Source organism: Vigna radiata, unplaced genomic scaffold (assembly GCF_000741045.1).
Source record: "Vigna radiata var. radiata cultivar VC1973A unplaced genomic scaffold, Vradiata_ver6 scaffold_271, whole genome shotgun sequence".
Taxonomy (NCBI): Eukaryota; Viridiplantae; Streptophyta; class Magnoliopsida; order Fabales; family Fabaceae; genus Vigna; species Vigna radiata.
This window is the reverse complement of record NW_014543807.1, coordinates 147,640-163,522: the sequence shown is the minus strand read 5'-3', so window position 1 is coordinate 163,522 and position 15,883 is coordinate 147,640. Positions and strand designations below refer to the sequence as shown.

Below are 15,883 nucleotides of genomic sequence, written 5' to 3'. Positions count from 1 at the left end.
GCCTTAAAATCAAATTGGGCTCTTCTATTTTCCTCATCAGTGCAATCAAAATATGATTTTTCTACTTCTACACCATCAACTGTAATTTTCGGAATATAAGGACCATTTTGTACAGCTTACCAGATGCCTCTATCAACAGACCCCATAAAAATTTCCATTCTAACTTTCCAAAAGGCATAGTGATAGGTTGTCGCGGCCCATACAAATTTGATTGCAATTTAGAAATGCAGTATATAGCTAGGAAATGACTCCTAGGTCGTCTCTCAAGGACCAAACTGTGGTTCGAGAATTAGGTCAGACACGAAGTGGGAGGGTTTGTGAAAGGTTTTGTGACTGAGGATGAATTAAATTAAAACACGGATGCAAGTAGAAATGTAAACACAGATGTAAACAGACACGGAAACAAAAATGTAAAAACGGAATCAAATACAGAATGAAAACGGTTGGTCATTAACTCAATTACTATGCTTCCAATCATAGATTAACGACAAGTACAGACTACTCTAATCCAAATCTGACACGAATCACCGAACTAAGCGAAGGCTAATTCGGTCTTCAAAATCGCAAACTAAGCGAATGCAATGCACAAATTTAATCAGTCATGCACCATACAGTCTAATCAACTAAGCGAATAATTGACATCGATTAGGCAACTAAGCGTATACCTAATCGCAGGCAGACAACAGATTAAATATTGAGCAGAATCAAAGCAGCAATATGACAATTAAAGTGCAAGAATCTCATGGAAACAAAGTAATTTTATTAACGACCAACCAACTAACCTAAGCTAACATGACAATTAAATTAATACAATCAAAACGAACAATGCAATAGATAAATATCCCAACATAATTAAAACAATTAAAATGCAATGCTTGAACTAAAAAGATAAAATGCATATTACGGAAATAAAACCAATTGAAAATGCAAATAGTAAACTAAAACATTGTAATGCACGAACCTTCATGCCATCTATCACTAAAACAATAATTTAAAAAAATGCTTGAACAGTAAAAGGAATAAATTAGTAAACTACTTCAACCTAAATGCATTTAAATATATAGAATAAAGGAAAATAGTTCTCGGTGCATGCTTAAAACTAAATCAAAGAAACGCATATGTTAATTTCTAAATCAAATGAAGATGCTCTTAGTATGCAGGACAATGTGACAACTGCTGTGTTTATTTAATTAGAAATCAAAACTAAAACCTTGCTGCTTCCCAAGCGTGAACTACTTTAAATAAAAATGAAAATCAATTCTTCTCCTAGGTTTCAGCATAAACAAAAGGAAAAACTTCTCCAGAATTCAACATTTCTTCACCGTGTGCTTCCAAAACTCTGAATGTGGCCATGTGTGATAAAACTCACCACATGCACCTCCAGCCTTTAGCTACTTCTCTCCAACAAAAATGAATTAGGTTCACTTTCTAAAAGCAAAGAAAAATCCTATATGTGGCTACTGCACCGTTAGCTATCCATATCCCTCCATGACCATATGCTACCAAAAAGAAGAGTGTAGTGTGACGGCTGCCCAAAAAAAATGTCCCAGCCAATGTAACAGTCCTCTTTTAAGGATGGGTGGGGTCCATCCTAAAATAAAAGGAAACCCTAGGGTGACAAGTGTTCTACAATTTGGGCCCATCATAATTTTTTAACAATAGTCCAATGCAAAAGTTTGTCTAAAAAGTTTAAACAATTAAAATTACAATACAACTAAAATTTAAAATGTCTAATTTGAGAGTCTTGAATTTATTTTTTCTCCTCCAAATGTCCCAAATTGTGTTTCCAAAATTTTCCCTGAAAATAATAATGCAAATAATTAGCTCAGAAAATTCAAATTAACAAAAATAAGAATTTCCGATCAAATTAAGCATAATTAGGAAAAACGGGAAAATACCGGACAATAAAGCACAATTCCCTGATTAAATTCGGTACAATAAGCTAAGTGAAATCAATAAAATATCGACTCATCATATAATATCTCCAGTAAAAGGTGGAGGTCTTTTAATGGAAGCACCCTCAGCATATACAAGGTTTTAATTGTGACCGGCCATTTTCGCAAATATTTTGAAAAACTATCAAAGCAAGCTCTGATACCAATTCTTGGAATCGAACAATCGGTATCGTTCTTAGATAGAGTATGACGCAGTGGAATTAAACTAATAGTAGCGTATAAGCGTGTTCGGTCACAAAAATAGTTCCTTTATCAGTTTTAATTTTCTGGTAACACTTTTATCGAACAGTTGGAGTGCTAAAAGATTAAGGAGTGTAGGGAAGAGAAAAATCACACAAATGATTTTTATACTGGTTCGAATTAAAAGATTCTACGGCCAGTTGTTAATCACTATAAAAAGTGATTAACTATTTTCACTAAATATATAGTTGTACTGATTACAAGATAATGAAATGAGTAAGGGATAGAAAACACCTTCCTTCGACAAACGAACCGGAAGAGTTCACTGGGTAACTTCCTTCGACAAACGAACTGGAAGTGCTTCCTTCGACACACGAACCAGAAGCAAACACTCTGTCAACTTGAAGAGAACCGCTCCGACTTTCGACAGACGAAACGCGAGCTTCTCCTATTCACGAGACCAGGCAGAGCACCTTGCCAACTCGAAGAGAACCGCTCCGACTATCGACACACGAAACGCGAGCTTCTCCTATTCACGAGACCAGACAAGGGAACAAAACTAGCTTTTGAGAACTTCCTCAGACAAACTGTATTCTACAAAAGACCTAAGTTCACAACGTTACTTTCTGAAGTTCTCAAAGCACCTATTTATAAGCCCAGGGTCAGAAACTGAAAGGTCATCTCCCAACTGCCACAAATAATCGATTATTTTAAGTGATAATCGATTATTCAAGTCCGTTACAGGTTTTTCAAAAAGTGATAATCGCTTGTATGAAGTGATAATCGATTATTCAAGTATGACTTGCGATAATCGATTATTGCTTCATGATAATCGATTATTCAAGTACAAAATGCAAGTGATAATCGATTATAGCTTATCCATAATCGATTATTCCAGTGAAAAATACAAGGTTTAAGNTTTTNCTACTACATCCAAATTCTACAAGTTGCTTTTTAAATAATTCTAATGTTCTCTTCAAATAACACTTCTTGCAGCATCATCAAAACAATTCTTCAGGATTTACCAATACTCCTTATTGGTAATAGTTTTTACAACAAGGAATTTATAGAAGCACGACGCAAAAATATAAATCTCCTCTCTAACCCAAAACCAAATATAGCTGCACACACAAAACCAGAATTGCAACAAGAATCCCCTCTTCTGCAATATGCACCCACGTCGAACAATACTCAACGTGTCACCAACACTCTTCACAAGATGCCAAGCCAATCACAACAGACTTCACAGGTTGCCAAGCCTTCAATCAAACGTAGCAGTCTTCACACCAAGCCTTCAAGATCAAACAGAAGCACCTTCTTTGTGCAGATATTGATCAAACAGTATGAGCAATTGACTCCTCCCTTTGAATCTCTCTTAAGCAAGATCACCACCGTCTTCTTGGAGAATTCTTGAAGCTTCTAAAAGAATTCAATCTGAAATAGGAAAATGAAAATGTAAGATCACAAAGTCATAGAACAATTCGTGTTCTGTCTATTTATAGTTTTTTGTTATATCATATTGCTTCTCAATCGAATAGCCTACTAATACAGTCGACTGTATTAAAACAATTATAACAGACAGTCAACACAAAGACTCCTCAGTCAACAAAATCAATACACATTTATTACAGTTGACCAGGTCACACAGTCTTAACTAACTTTTGAAAAATATAGTCGTTGGAGCGAGTAGGCTTCACAGAATTTTAAACAGAACAGAAACACAGTCGAATATGTGATCTACAATGTCGACTGACACATGAAAAATCACTTTGAAATTCTTTTCAGCACAAAGTCTCACATAGCACTGGTTCACAAAATCAGTATAAAGATTTTAGCATAGTCGAATCCATTATGAGTGTATTCGACTGGACTAGAATTTGTCACAACAAATATAAGTTCATAAGGTGCTTGTGATCTTTTCTTTCAGAAATGTGCAGTAATCAAAAACATTTTATTTCACATTTCAATACAAGCATGTTCCACAAATATAACACTCAATCAATCATAGGAACATACATTGAAAATCAACAAAACATGTTCAGCAAATATAACAAACACTTCAGAACAAGAACATGTAATACTAGAACATGTGTACTGTTATTAAGCATTGTGTTGTCATCATCAAAAACTAGTTTGATATAGAGTTTGTGTTGTCAACAATCTCAACATCCAGGTCTTTAAATAGGACATAAAATAATAGAAAACGGGTCCAAGCCCAAAACAGATCATAAAAATCGTAGAAACTGGCCCAAAACTCACTCTAGTTGACTTTTTCAGCATTCTAGTTGACTGGTTGACTTTTCTGCATTCTCGTTGCCTTTTCTGCACTGCAACTCCTTAATACTTCAACCCTTCTTCCAAATCATTCCAAAAACCTACAAAATCAAGAGAATTTAATGATAAAATCATAAAGTATTTCCTCAACTCTCTTATTCACAAAACTAAAGCAAAATCATGAGTCTAAGCAAGTTTCTAAGTCAAAAAGGGTGCATTTGATATCAAAATTAAGTATAAAAATAACGGTTTTTGAACCATTATCAACAAATGACCACTTTTCCTCTGGTAATCGATTACAAGACTCCTGTAATCGATTACCAAGGCAGAAATTGGCAAGAAATGCTTATGGAGCTCATCTAACTTACAAAGCACCTAAATGACACTTTTTCTCAATAATTCAATGACCTAACATGTTCCTGCACCATACACACTGGACACATGCACTCGTAATCTCTTACAGAGAGGTTGTAATCGATTACCAGGTTAAAATTGTAGTTTTGTACTGAAAGTTGATCTATGCCACCTAAATGTGGCAATTGCGCTCCCCATGATTGTTTTTTGTTTGTTATGAGTGTCTTTTTAAGATACTGTCAATGGAAAACCTTTGTTGGTCATGGTTCATAGTTTTCACAACTTGTAGTGTGTAGTTTGGTAAGTCTTCTGTGTAGGAAAGATCCATCCTGGGTGGTTTTAGCAATGCAGGTCAGGTCTTGAACCATACACACTAGAGACATGCACTTGTAATCACTTACAAAAAGGCTGTAATCGATTACTAGGTTAAATTTGCAGTTTTGTACTGAAAGTTGATCTATGATACCCAGGTGTGGTAACCGCGCTCCCCATGATTGTTTTTTTGTTTGTTATGAGTGTGTTTTTAAGATTTTATGAATGAAGGACCCTTGTTGGTCATGGTTGATGGTTTCCACAACTTGTAATGTGAAGTTTGGTAATGAATTAACGGTGTGTGCGTAAAAGCCCAAACTTTGGTGATACCAACCTCAACGATGTGTGCGAAAAAGCCCAAACCTTGGGAGAAATACCGCCAACCACAATGGGAGAGAAAAGCCAAAGACTTACACAACCACGGAAATGCTGCCAACGACAATGCACGTCAAAATTAACAAAATTCCAGAATGTGGAATATATATACTGCCAACGAGCCCCCGGTCACACCATCAAAAAAGGAGGAAATGGGTAGAAAGAGAGACAAAATCCTCGACAGTGACCAAATGACCCAAGAAACGAAATAAGAAGAGTCGAACTCAAACTCAAAAAAGAGAAAGAAACAACATTTCAATGGTAGACAGAGTGAAGAAAAACAAGAAACAAGAAGACCGAAATGATGAAGAGAAAGATGCTTTAATGGTGGAAAGAGATAGAAACTTCAATGATAAAGAGAGAGTTGAGAAAACAAAACTATAAAAAAAGTGAATCTGAAAAAAAAAGAAAAAGAACCGTAAAAATAAATAACTATCCAAATTCTTTCCAAAATTGTCCTTCTAAACAAATCCACCTTTTTAAAAAAAATCTTTTGAAACTAACCAATGAAACTACGCCTGTTGTCAAAAAAATTGGCAAAATATAATTATTAAAAAAATCTTTTCCAAATAAAAAACGTGTCATTAATGAAAAAAAAAAAAACCTACCTAATTCTAAGGTCTGGAAGAAGCTAGAAACTTGCATTAGTGCTCGTGCCTCACATGGAAAGAATGGTCCCTATATTCATTAACTCTTGATTCTGAACGATGCAGTCACTTGTTCAGTTCTTCTGATGGCTTCCAACGCAGTCCCAGTGTTATCTTTTTGCTTTGAACTCCTTTTTCTCATCCTTCAACTCCCTTTCTCTTCTGTGCTACAACCTGGCACGACCCATGAATTCTCAATCCAAGAAGCAACTGTTTACGATCTCCAACTTGCTTTCCACAAAAACCAATTAAGCTCTAAGCAACTCGTTGAATTCTACCACAAGCAAATAGAAATCCAAAACCCTGTTCTGAGAGGGGTGTTGGAGTTAAACCCAGATGCTCTCGCACAGGCAGACAAAGCGGACCAGGAGAGAAAAACCAAGGCACCAGGGTCTCTTTCAGCACTGCATGGAATACCCATTTTGGTTAAGGATAACACTGCAACTAAGGATAAGATGAACACCACTGCAGGTTCTTTTGCTCTCCTGGGCTCTGTGGTGCCTAAAGATGCAGGTGTAGTCACTAGGTTAAGAAAAGCTGGGGCTATCATTTTAGGGAAGGCCACACTCAGTGAGTGGTCACATTACAGGTCAGTTGCTGCACCCAATGGTTGGAGTGCCCGGGGAGGATATGGAAAGGTGCTTCGTTTTCCTTTTTCTTTTATTAGGTTTAATTATGGCAATTTCTATGAATTAATTAATTGTCGTTTCTTAACTTTTTTATGCTAAAATATTAAACTTTTTTATTGTTTGCTTAGTTTATTTTAGACTTTTGTTGAGATTCGAGAAGGAATTCAAATTAGTCATGTTCCTGTACCAAATAGTTATGAGAGATAATAGTTAAATAGTTGTGTTGGTTGTCAAATTATATTTTTCTGATATATTTAATTAGTTTAAATTTTTAATTCGGTTGAAGGCAAGTTCAAATTAGATTTAAACAGATGCATTTTCGGTTCTCTTGTATCATAGATATGAAATTTTAATATCTCATTATGAAAACTCCACTACCTTAAATGTTCTTTCATTTATTATGAGCATCTTTCACATCAATTCATTTAACATTTAATGATTCACAGATAACCTTGGAGGGTCATCCGGTGAATGGGTAAAGTCAAAGTGGAATTATTTTATTATTATAAGATATTAGTTGATTTTTAAATGCAACTTTCAATTTTGGGTATTGGTTAGGCTTAGTTTTGGTTGAGACGTGTTGAAGGTTGAGTCCAACCTTATATTTGAGCTGAGTTAGTTGGACCAAAGGTCAAGATAAGTTGACCTTGGTGAAGGCCGAGATGTGTTGCTTGAGCTGAAGGTCAATGCAGGGTGAAGGTCAAGCCTAATCAGCCTAGGTTGAAAGTTGAGTTGAGTCAACCCAATTGAAGGTTGAGTTGAGTTTGTTCAAGCTGAATTAGACTAGTTAGCTTAAGTGTAAGGTCAAATTAAATAATATTGGGAGGAAGGTTAAGTTAAGTCAAGCCAATATATATTTGAGTCAAGTCAACCTGAATCCATAGTTGAGTCGAGTCAATCTAAACTCATAGTTGAGTCGAGTCAACCTAAATCCATAGTTAAGTCAAGTTAGCATGCGTCAAAAGACAAGACGGTTCATTACTGGTCGAAGGTTGAGATGACTTGGTCCAAGCCAAAAGTCAAAACAAACCAATTTGGATCGAGTTATAGCCAAGTCAACGTAGGTCAAAGGTCAAATTAAGTCGTCTAAACTAAAAGATCAAACCTAGTCAACTTAAACTAAGTCAATCCGACATGAAGAGTCTAGTAGAGTTGTCTCACACGAAGGATAAACTCGAGTTAATCTATGTTTGATCCAACCTTATCTAACTTAATATTAAACCAACTCACAAAACTAATAGACTCTTGAGACTATTTGATCTTGTGGACTTTTTTTTATGTGGGTCTTATTTTTCTATAAGTTGTTTTTTTTTTTTTTACCTTGACTCATAAACCAAGACAAAACTAAGCCAAATTGACAGTTTTAATCACATGACACTTGATAAACTTACTATTCCGTTAAAAAATATATTATTTTAACCACGTATAATATCTTAACAGGATATTATAATTGTATTAACATAGTTACTTTATTAATCGTAATTGTGGAATTATGGGTAAATTAATATCTTTATGATGGAAATATGGGTAAATTAATACTTTATGATATAAATAATAAAAGATGACAAGTCTTTTTATTATAAAAAGATACTAATGACTTGAAAATAGAATAAAGATGAAGTAGAAAAAAAAATGCAATAGAGATTGAGAGGTTATTTGGAATAACTACCGTATAAGTTTTCTTAAAAAAGAAAAATAATTAACTTCTTCATATGTTAAAAATTTAAAAATAAAACATTATTTGAGAACATTTTTATAAATTAATTAATGCATAAACTAATTTTAATTTATATGTTATGGTAGTGATGTTATCATGTTCAGTCTTCATTCATTTGATTAGATTAATACCAGTAGGACTTCAATGATGACAATTGTAATTAAACAAAACAACTATATAAATTGATTGAATGCGATGAATGATAAAAAAAAGAGAAGGAGTTCAGTGAGTGATTTTATTTTGCAGAATCCATACACAATGGATGATCCCTGTGGGTCCAGCAGTGGATCTGCAATATCAGTAGCAGCCAATTTGGTGGCAGTTTCGCTTGGTACAGAAACAGATGGATCTATTTTATGCCCTTCGGATTCTAACTCAGTAGTTGGTATAAAACCAACAGTAGGACTCACTAGCAGAGCAGGGGTAGTTCCAGTCAGCCCAAGACAAGACACTGTTGGGTATGTCCCAGTCAATGTCATCATTTTCTTCATATCATGCCCTTTTCCAAGCATAATCAACTCCCTTGTTAAAATTATTTGAATTAGATTAAATGTGTAACATTCAAGGGCCTGGTGCAGACCAATATGCAGGACTGTAGCAGATGCTACTCTTGTTCTTGAAACCATTGTAGGAATTGACACCAATGATAAAGCAACAATCAAAGCATCAAAGTATATCCCAAAAGGAGGCTATGCTCAATTTCTAAGGAAAGATGGACTACAAGGAAAGAGACTGGGAGTGATGAGATATTTCTATGATTATGGAAAAGATACTTTTCAGCATGAAACATTTGAGCTACACCTGAATACATTAAGGTAATGAAAATATATAACTACTTGTCAAGAATATTAGTTATGATTATTACTATACTCAGTCTCATGTGCTTCTTACAAATTCAGGGAAAAAGGAGCAATTTTGGTTGACAATGTGGAGATAGAAAACATTGATGAAGTTTATAACGGTCCAAGTGAAGGTATTGCTTTGGCATTTGAATTCAAATATTCCTTGAACGCATACCTCAAAGACTTAGTTGCTTCCCCGGTGAGAAGCTTGGCCGATGTGATAGCCTTCAACAATAAACACCCAAAACTGGTTAGTGCATGAGAATGTAATATCTAGTTAATGTAGAAATGTAGATACAATATAAAAAATATACAAAACACAAAAACAACCACAATCCATTTTAATAATATGAAAATATATAAGATTAAATATATTTTTTACCTCCAAACTATTAAAAAAATTATTTTTTATTTCTAAACTAAATTATAAAATATTTTATTTAAAACATCTTATATATGAATAAAATGTACGTACAATGTTTGTTATATGACAAGCTAAAGTTTACTTAAATTATAATATAATACTTTTATATTTTTGGTTTGGACGAATGTTTTACATAATTTTTATAAAAAAAAAATTTATAATTTGATTTAGAAATAAAATATGATTTTTTTATAATAATTTAGGGACAAACGATATATTTGAACCTAATATAATTAATAATTTCAATTAAAAAAATAAAATAGTATAATTAAAATACCAATATATAATTTGTTAAAAGAATTTTTCTTATTAATATTAAAATAACACCTCTGATTTAGTATTGTTTTCGTAAAATAAAGAGTTGTTTCTTTCTAAATTACTTTCAAAATATTTTACGAGAATGATGTCTAGATTGAAGGATAATTTTTTTAAATAATACATTAAATAAAATTTAGAAAAAATTGAAATTTGTTATAATCATACAAGTGTTGCTGAGAAAATTTTTAAAAACAGTGAATCTATACTATAGAATAGAAAGTCAAATTGAAAAGAAACACCAGTATGAAGTAGATATTGAAGAACTGTTTCTATAATGTGTTTTTGATTAACCCATGATTGGTTGATAATATAGCAACTTAGTATTGGTACGGAAATGGCAGGAGAAAGTTAAGGAGTATGGACAAGATCTCTTGGTGCAAAGTCAGAATACAAATGGAACGGGGACACTGGAACAAGCATTATTAAACTTGAAAAAATTGTCAAAAGATGGGTTTGAGAAAGCACTGATAAGAAATAAACTTGATGCGGTTGTTGTACCTGGTTCAATCTTTAGTTCTGTACTTGCTATTGGAGGTTATCCTGGAATAACTGTTCCAGCAGGATATGAAAAGGGTAGGCCATTTGGAATTTGCTTTGGAGGTTTGAGAGGCTCTGAGCCAAAGCTCATCCAAATTGCCTATTCCTTTGAGCAAGCCACTACAATCAGGAAGCCTCCTCCTCTTCGAAAGTTATAAGCAATGTTTTATCACTCACGTTATCATTTATTTATGGATTGTAAAATTAAAGAATGGGATTCCTAGTAGTTTGAAACTTATCATGAGTGTAATATTTGTGTCCTCGTTTAATTTTTAATATTGAATTTTTAATTGATTGTTATATTTTAAAATAATGTTTTAATTAGAATTTATAATAATTTGAGTTTATTGAGAATGAGATATAAAAATATGATAAAAATAGTTTTTTAGTTGTGTAAATATTTTTTGGATATTTTGAGGCGTGTTATTATAATTGTAGCTAAATTGAGTTTATTGATGTAGAAAAATAAATTAGTTAAAATTTCATGACATTTTAGATATAAATTCAAAAATAACTACATTAAAAATATATCCAAGAATAATAGATAATCAAAACCACATTAAGTTAAGCCAAACATTGCATGAAGAATGTAAGAAAAACATGAAATAAAAGTAAAGAAATTAGGCTGAATTAGACAACAAAAATTAAATATTGCAGTTTTCTCTATTTTCTTACAAAAAGGGCTTTGATAATCCATAAATATTTATGGTAAAAAATAATTTGGGAAAAACTTATCTTAAAATATTTTATTTGATATTGTTTTATAATTGCTTTATTTAACTATATCAGTAAATATTAAAAAATAATATTGGTCAAATTTTTTTAATCTAGTAAATATCTTCTTAAATATTTTTAGATCTTCAAACAATTTAGAAGATAATTAGAAGATATTACATCATCAAAAAGAAAATTATAATAATAGAAAATCTCAAAATAAAATGGAATCTAATTTCAATATAAAGAGACATAGGAAAATCTAAAACTCGAGAAAATATAAGGCTTATGAATAATAGTGTAATAAGACTTTGAGTAATTTTTAATGAAAGTTGCAAGTTATCATAAAGTGTTGTGTAGCTCTATGGGTGAGAGCTATTTGAGGTGTTGAATGATTATGTCTTCAAATCAATATTTACACTAAATAAAATAAGCAGAAAATAAAATAAAAGATGTAGCCGTTATGTTTTAAAAATAGGTTAAAACCATCTTTTGGTCCTTATATTTGTTGGTAAATCTCAAGTGAGTCATCGTTTTCTTTTTGGTCTCAATTAGGTCCATAAACTTGTAAAATTGAGCCAATTAAGCCCTCTCCGTTAAGTTTTCACAAACGTCGTTTACAATGGCTGACGTGGTGCAGATTGAAAATACTGATGTAGGAATATTATATTAAGTGGAATTTTTTTAGGTGATCACATGGCACAAATTTTTTTTCAGAGTCTTCATCATCCTCCACTCACAGACTCAAACCCAGTATGCTCCATTAGAGCCCTCTGCTGCTCCCTGTCCTACATGTTCTCCCACACTGGCCCAGGCTCAATCACCGCGTCGATTCGCCGCTGATACACTGTCGTTGAAGCTCTCAAATTAATACTACTTTTCAAGGAAACTTCAGTATTGCCAATTAGTATTCAAGAAAATAGATAGGGCTAAAGTAACCCTGAGTTGTCTCCCAACGAACACGAAATTGCTTTCGAATATCTGACTCTTATGAATGTTATGCAATGCTTTTGAATAAAAGTGAGAATGTTTAAAGAATTTTGTAGAACAAAGAGGAAACTTAAAAACTATTATGAAGAAATAGGTTAATTCCACTGCTTTTTCCAAAATAGATTCATCATCGGTTATTCACATATCATTGTTCAATTGATTATTGTTTAAGTTTCAAATTAATTAAAGTACATTCTTAATTAATTTGAGGGCGACCGTGCAGTTAATCAAAGTACATTCTCTATCAAATGCAAGACCTTTTTAGATTATTCATAATAAATTCAACCAAAGTACATTTTCAATCAAATTCTATTGTGTTTAATCATGTCTATTCTTAAATCTCCTACCCAAATTAAAAGCTAATCAATCAAAGTAAATTCTCAATTGATTATAGTTGAAATTATTACTACCAACCAAAGTACATTCTCAAATGATAGTAAAAACCATTTAATCATATGAAAGTTCCTAAATTCAATCAAAGTAGATTCTCAATTAAACCTAGAAACCCTAGAACTCATATAATTAATATACATGTAGATTCAAACACGTTATGATGAAAAAATCTTCGCTTTTAATACGATAGAGAGATGAAAGACATAGAGAGAGAGCAACTTAAATCAATAATCAAAATAAACAATTGCATTANTTCACTTAACCTCAGAATCCATAATGAAATTACAGCAGAATAGCCCTAGATGCTTAGCTCTCCATGAATGGAGTAGAATACATGATGAAATAAGAGATAGGAGTGGTGAGTGAATGAATGAAGTCCCCCGGTCTCTTTATATAGGGCTTGATTGGGCTTGGACTCTGAATATTCAGTTGAGAGAATCTTTTATCTCATATCTTCCAAATAACTAAAAGATTTAGATAATTATAACATTATTTGGAAGATATTTTCTATTGATATTCCCAAATTTAATTAATTCAACAACTGAATTTTATCTTTTAGCTTTTTTGACTTTCCAAAATTGCACAAATGCCCTTAAATTTCCTCTATCTGCACTTTAGCCCTCAGAATTCTTCAAAATTCCAGAAGAGCCCCTTAGTTGACCATACCATAATTGTTTGACCAGCTTTGAGTCCTATAAACGTGGCCAATGAAATGTCGCTACATGTACGCCTTTGTCCTCCCAAAATTAGGGTTATGCAATTGGGGGTAAAGGGATTTGGAAGCTCCATTCTGCCTTTGCCTGCGGCGCGAGAGTGGGAGAGGCGTTTCGTTCTCTGGGTTTTCTGTGGGTTTCTGGTTTTTTGCATTTTCTAGATTGTAGGTGATTGCGGTTTCCCTGAGTGCAGGTTCGAGAAAGGAGATGAACAATGATGGAGGAGATTTCTTCAAGGTGGCGTGGCGGAAGTGCGAAGATTGTGGAGTTGCGACAGCCATGGTGCGATTTGGATTTCTCACGGTGAAGGACTTGACGGATGATGATGGTTGCGTGATGGTGGAGAAATGATGCCTCTTGCAGATGATGGGGGTGCTGCCATGGTTGCACGAAGGCGGTGATGACTGTGGAGCTTTGTTGCTACGATTGTGGTTGCTTTCTCGCGACTGGGTAGTGGACGATGATGGTCGAGGCGAGAAACGTGGTGGCCGGTGATGGAGGCGCATGGAGATTGCGCTGTTGGCGACGATGAGACTGTTGGGTGGTGGTCACCAGTGGCGTGGTGGTTGCCATGGAGGTGGTAGCGGCATCTATGGTTTGGCAAGATTAGGGTTTTTGTTTCTGAAGGTTGAAGAAGATGATGATGTGTCTAGGGTGGTGACGTGGCAAGTTCTGGTTAGTCTATCTGGTATGTAGAGGATTTTGACACCTGGCAGAATCTGGTGAAGTCTGAATTAGGTGGGGGTAGGAATAGGAGACTTAGGGGGTGTAAGGGTAAAATCTAACTGTTTGGCCCATCTGCACATTATTTTCCAAACAAAACCTAATTTTGGGCCTCAAATTGCAATTTGGACCAATAAAACTTTAATTTCAGCTGCACAAATAAATATTAGAACATCCAAGAATAATTTAGGCGCTAAAACTTACATTTTACGTCTCTTTAATTCCAAAACCCTACAATTCCAATCATAAAAAACCACTTAAAATCAACCATTTAAGCACAAATATCTCATCAAAAATTTCAATTTTAAGGCATAAATGTGGGCGTAAGATCCGGGAAAATAGGAGTTTTAAAAATAAATTAATTTTGAGACTTTGAATTTGTTATATAACATAATTTTTATGTTATTTCTTTATTTTTATATTTTTGCCTAGGGGCAAAAGGGTCTTTTACTTTTATTTAACTGGTGTAGAAAATAATTAAGAGATGTAGAAAGGAAAAGTCTGCAAATTAAATAATCTAGATATTTAATAAAGTAATATTATGTAAATCTTTTAGAAGATTTAGTTGTTGTTATTTTAAAAATTAGTTAAAAGAGAATAAGAGATATAATCTTGGTGGGTTTAAAGATTAAAAGAAATATTATATTTAGAAAAAATCATTACTAGATATTTTAGATTTTAAAAAGATTTGGTGGTTGATGATATTTTAAAAAGTAGTTAAGATAGAATAAAGAGGAAATCTTAGTGGTTTTAGATATAAACTGAGAGATTTTATTTATATTAAAAGGATAGAGATAGAATAGAAGAGGATAAAAAGGATAAGAGTGAAAAAGGGTTGGCATTTTGTTACCCTAAATGCAAAAAACGAAAATTAGAAATATAAGGGAGAGAAAAGACGTTTTCTAGGAGAAAATAGAGCAGAGAACGAGGCATCAAAAATAGGAGAACCATCGGTGACGTTCTGAAGCTTTCTTGGTGGTTTTGGAAACAAAAAATAGTACGACACCAAGTAAGGGGAGGAACCAGTTATATTGTAACACATGATTTGTTTGGGGTTTTGATAAGTGTTTTTATGTTATAGGGAAATATTTTGTGATGTGGTATAATATTTGTTCTTTGCTTATGCATCATTGTAAGGGGAGTGATTAGAATTATCTTGTTTATGTAGGGTAAGGTGTGTTGACGTTTTAGCTTTGTTGTTGTAGTTGTGATAATTGTTTTGGGTTGTGTTAGACATTGCTTTGATGATGGGTTTTCTTTTGTTTTTATGTCATGGTTCATTTTGACAGTGTTGTATTATCATGTACTCGGAGTGTGTTATGCGTAAAGGATGCAAGTCTGGGGAGTGTCTTGTTATAGTGAAGATGAGAGTTGTGTCAACTAATCCTACATGGATTTTATTTATGTTGCATGAGATTTACGTGGTGTATGTGAATATTTTATGAAAGGAAAGAAGTGTTTAAATTATGGATGGGTTTTACCGTTTGGAATTTTAGAAAAAAATAGATTATGAGTGTTAAATAATTTGAGTAGGATGTGTAGTAGTTGTAGAAGCAGCGTGAATGAGGCATGGGTAATAGTTTTCCATATGTAATTCTAAGTGAAATATGCCTACAAAATAATTTAATATTTTAATATTAAGATGATTTTGATGACTTAGGTGTTGTATTTAAGTTAATATATTATGTTAATATATATTATATATATAATACTTTGGATTTGCGTAAGTTAGTATATCATATTAATCTAGTATAGACTATTAGGTATAATAGAAGGTGACGTAGCT

General features: G+C 33.2%; 1 protein-coding gene across 2 annotated transcripts; it reads left to right on the top strand.

Annotated features, from left to right (window-relative positions):
* The first annotated feature begins 6,104 nt into the window (after positions 1-6,104).
* Positions 6,105-10,823, top strand: LOC106754823 (putative amidase C869.01). Of its 2 annotated transcripts, none has more exons than XM_014636890.2 (5): positions 6,105-6,735; positions 8,690-8,901; positions 9,022-9,258; positions 9,343-9,535; positions 10,369-10,823. In XM_014636890.2, exons 1-5 carry the CDS (start codon positions 6,184-6,186, stop codon positions 10,720-10,722), a joined length of 1,548 nt encoding a protein of 515 aa, XP_014492376.1. In that variant the 5' UTR covers positions 6,105-6,183; the 3' UTR covers positions 10,723-10,823. The 2 variants fall into 2 exon arrangements, with proteins under 2 accessions (XP_014492376.1, XP_022633790.1); XM_022778069.1 differs by having other exon boundaries at positions 9,010-9,258.
* The last annotated feature ends 5,060 nt before the right edge of the window (positions 10,824-15,883 follow it).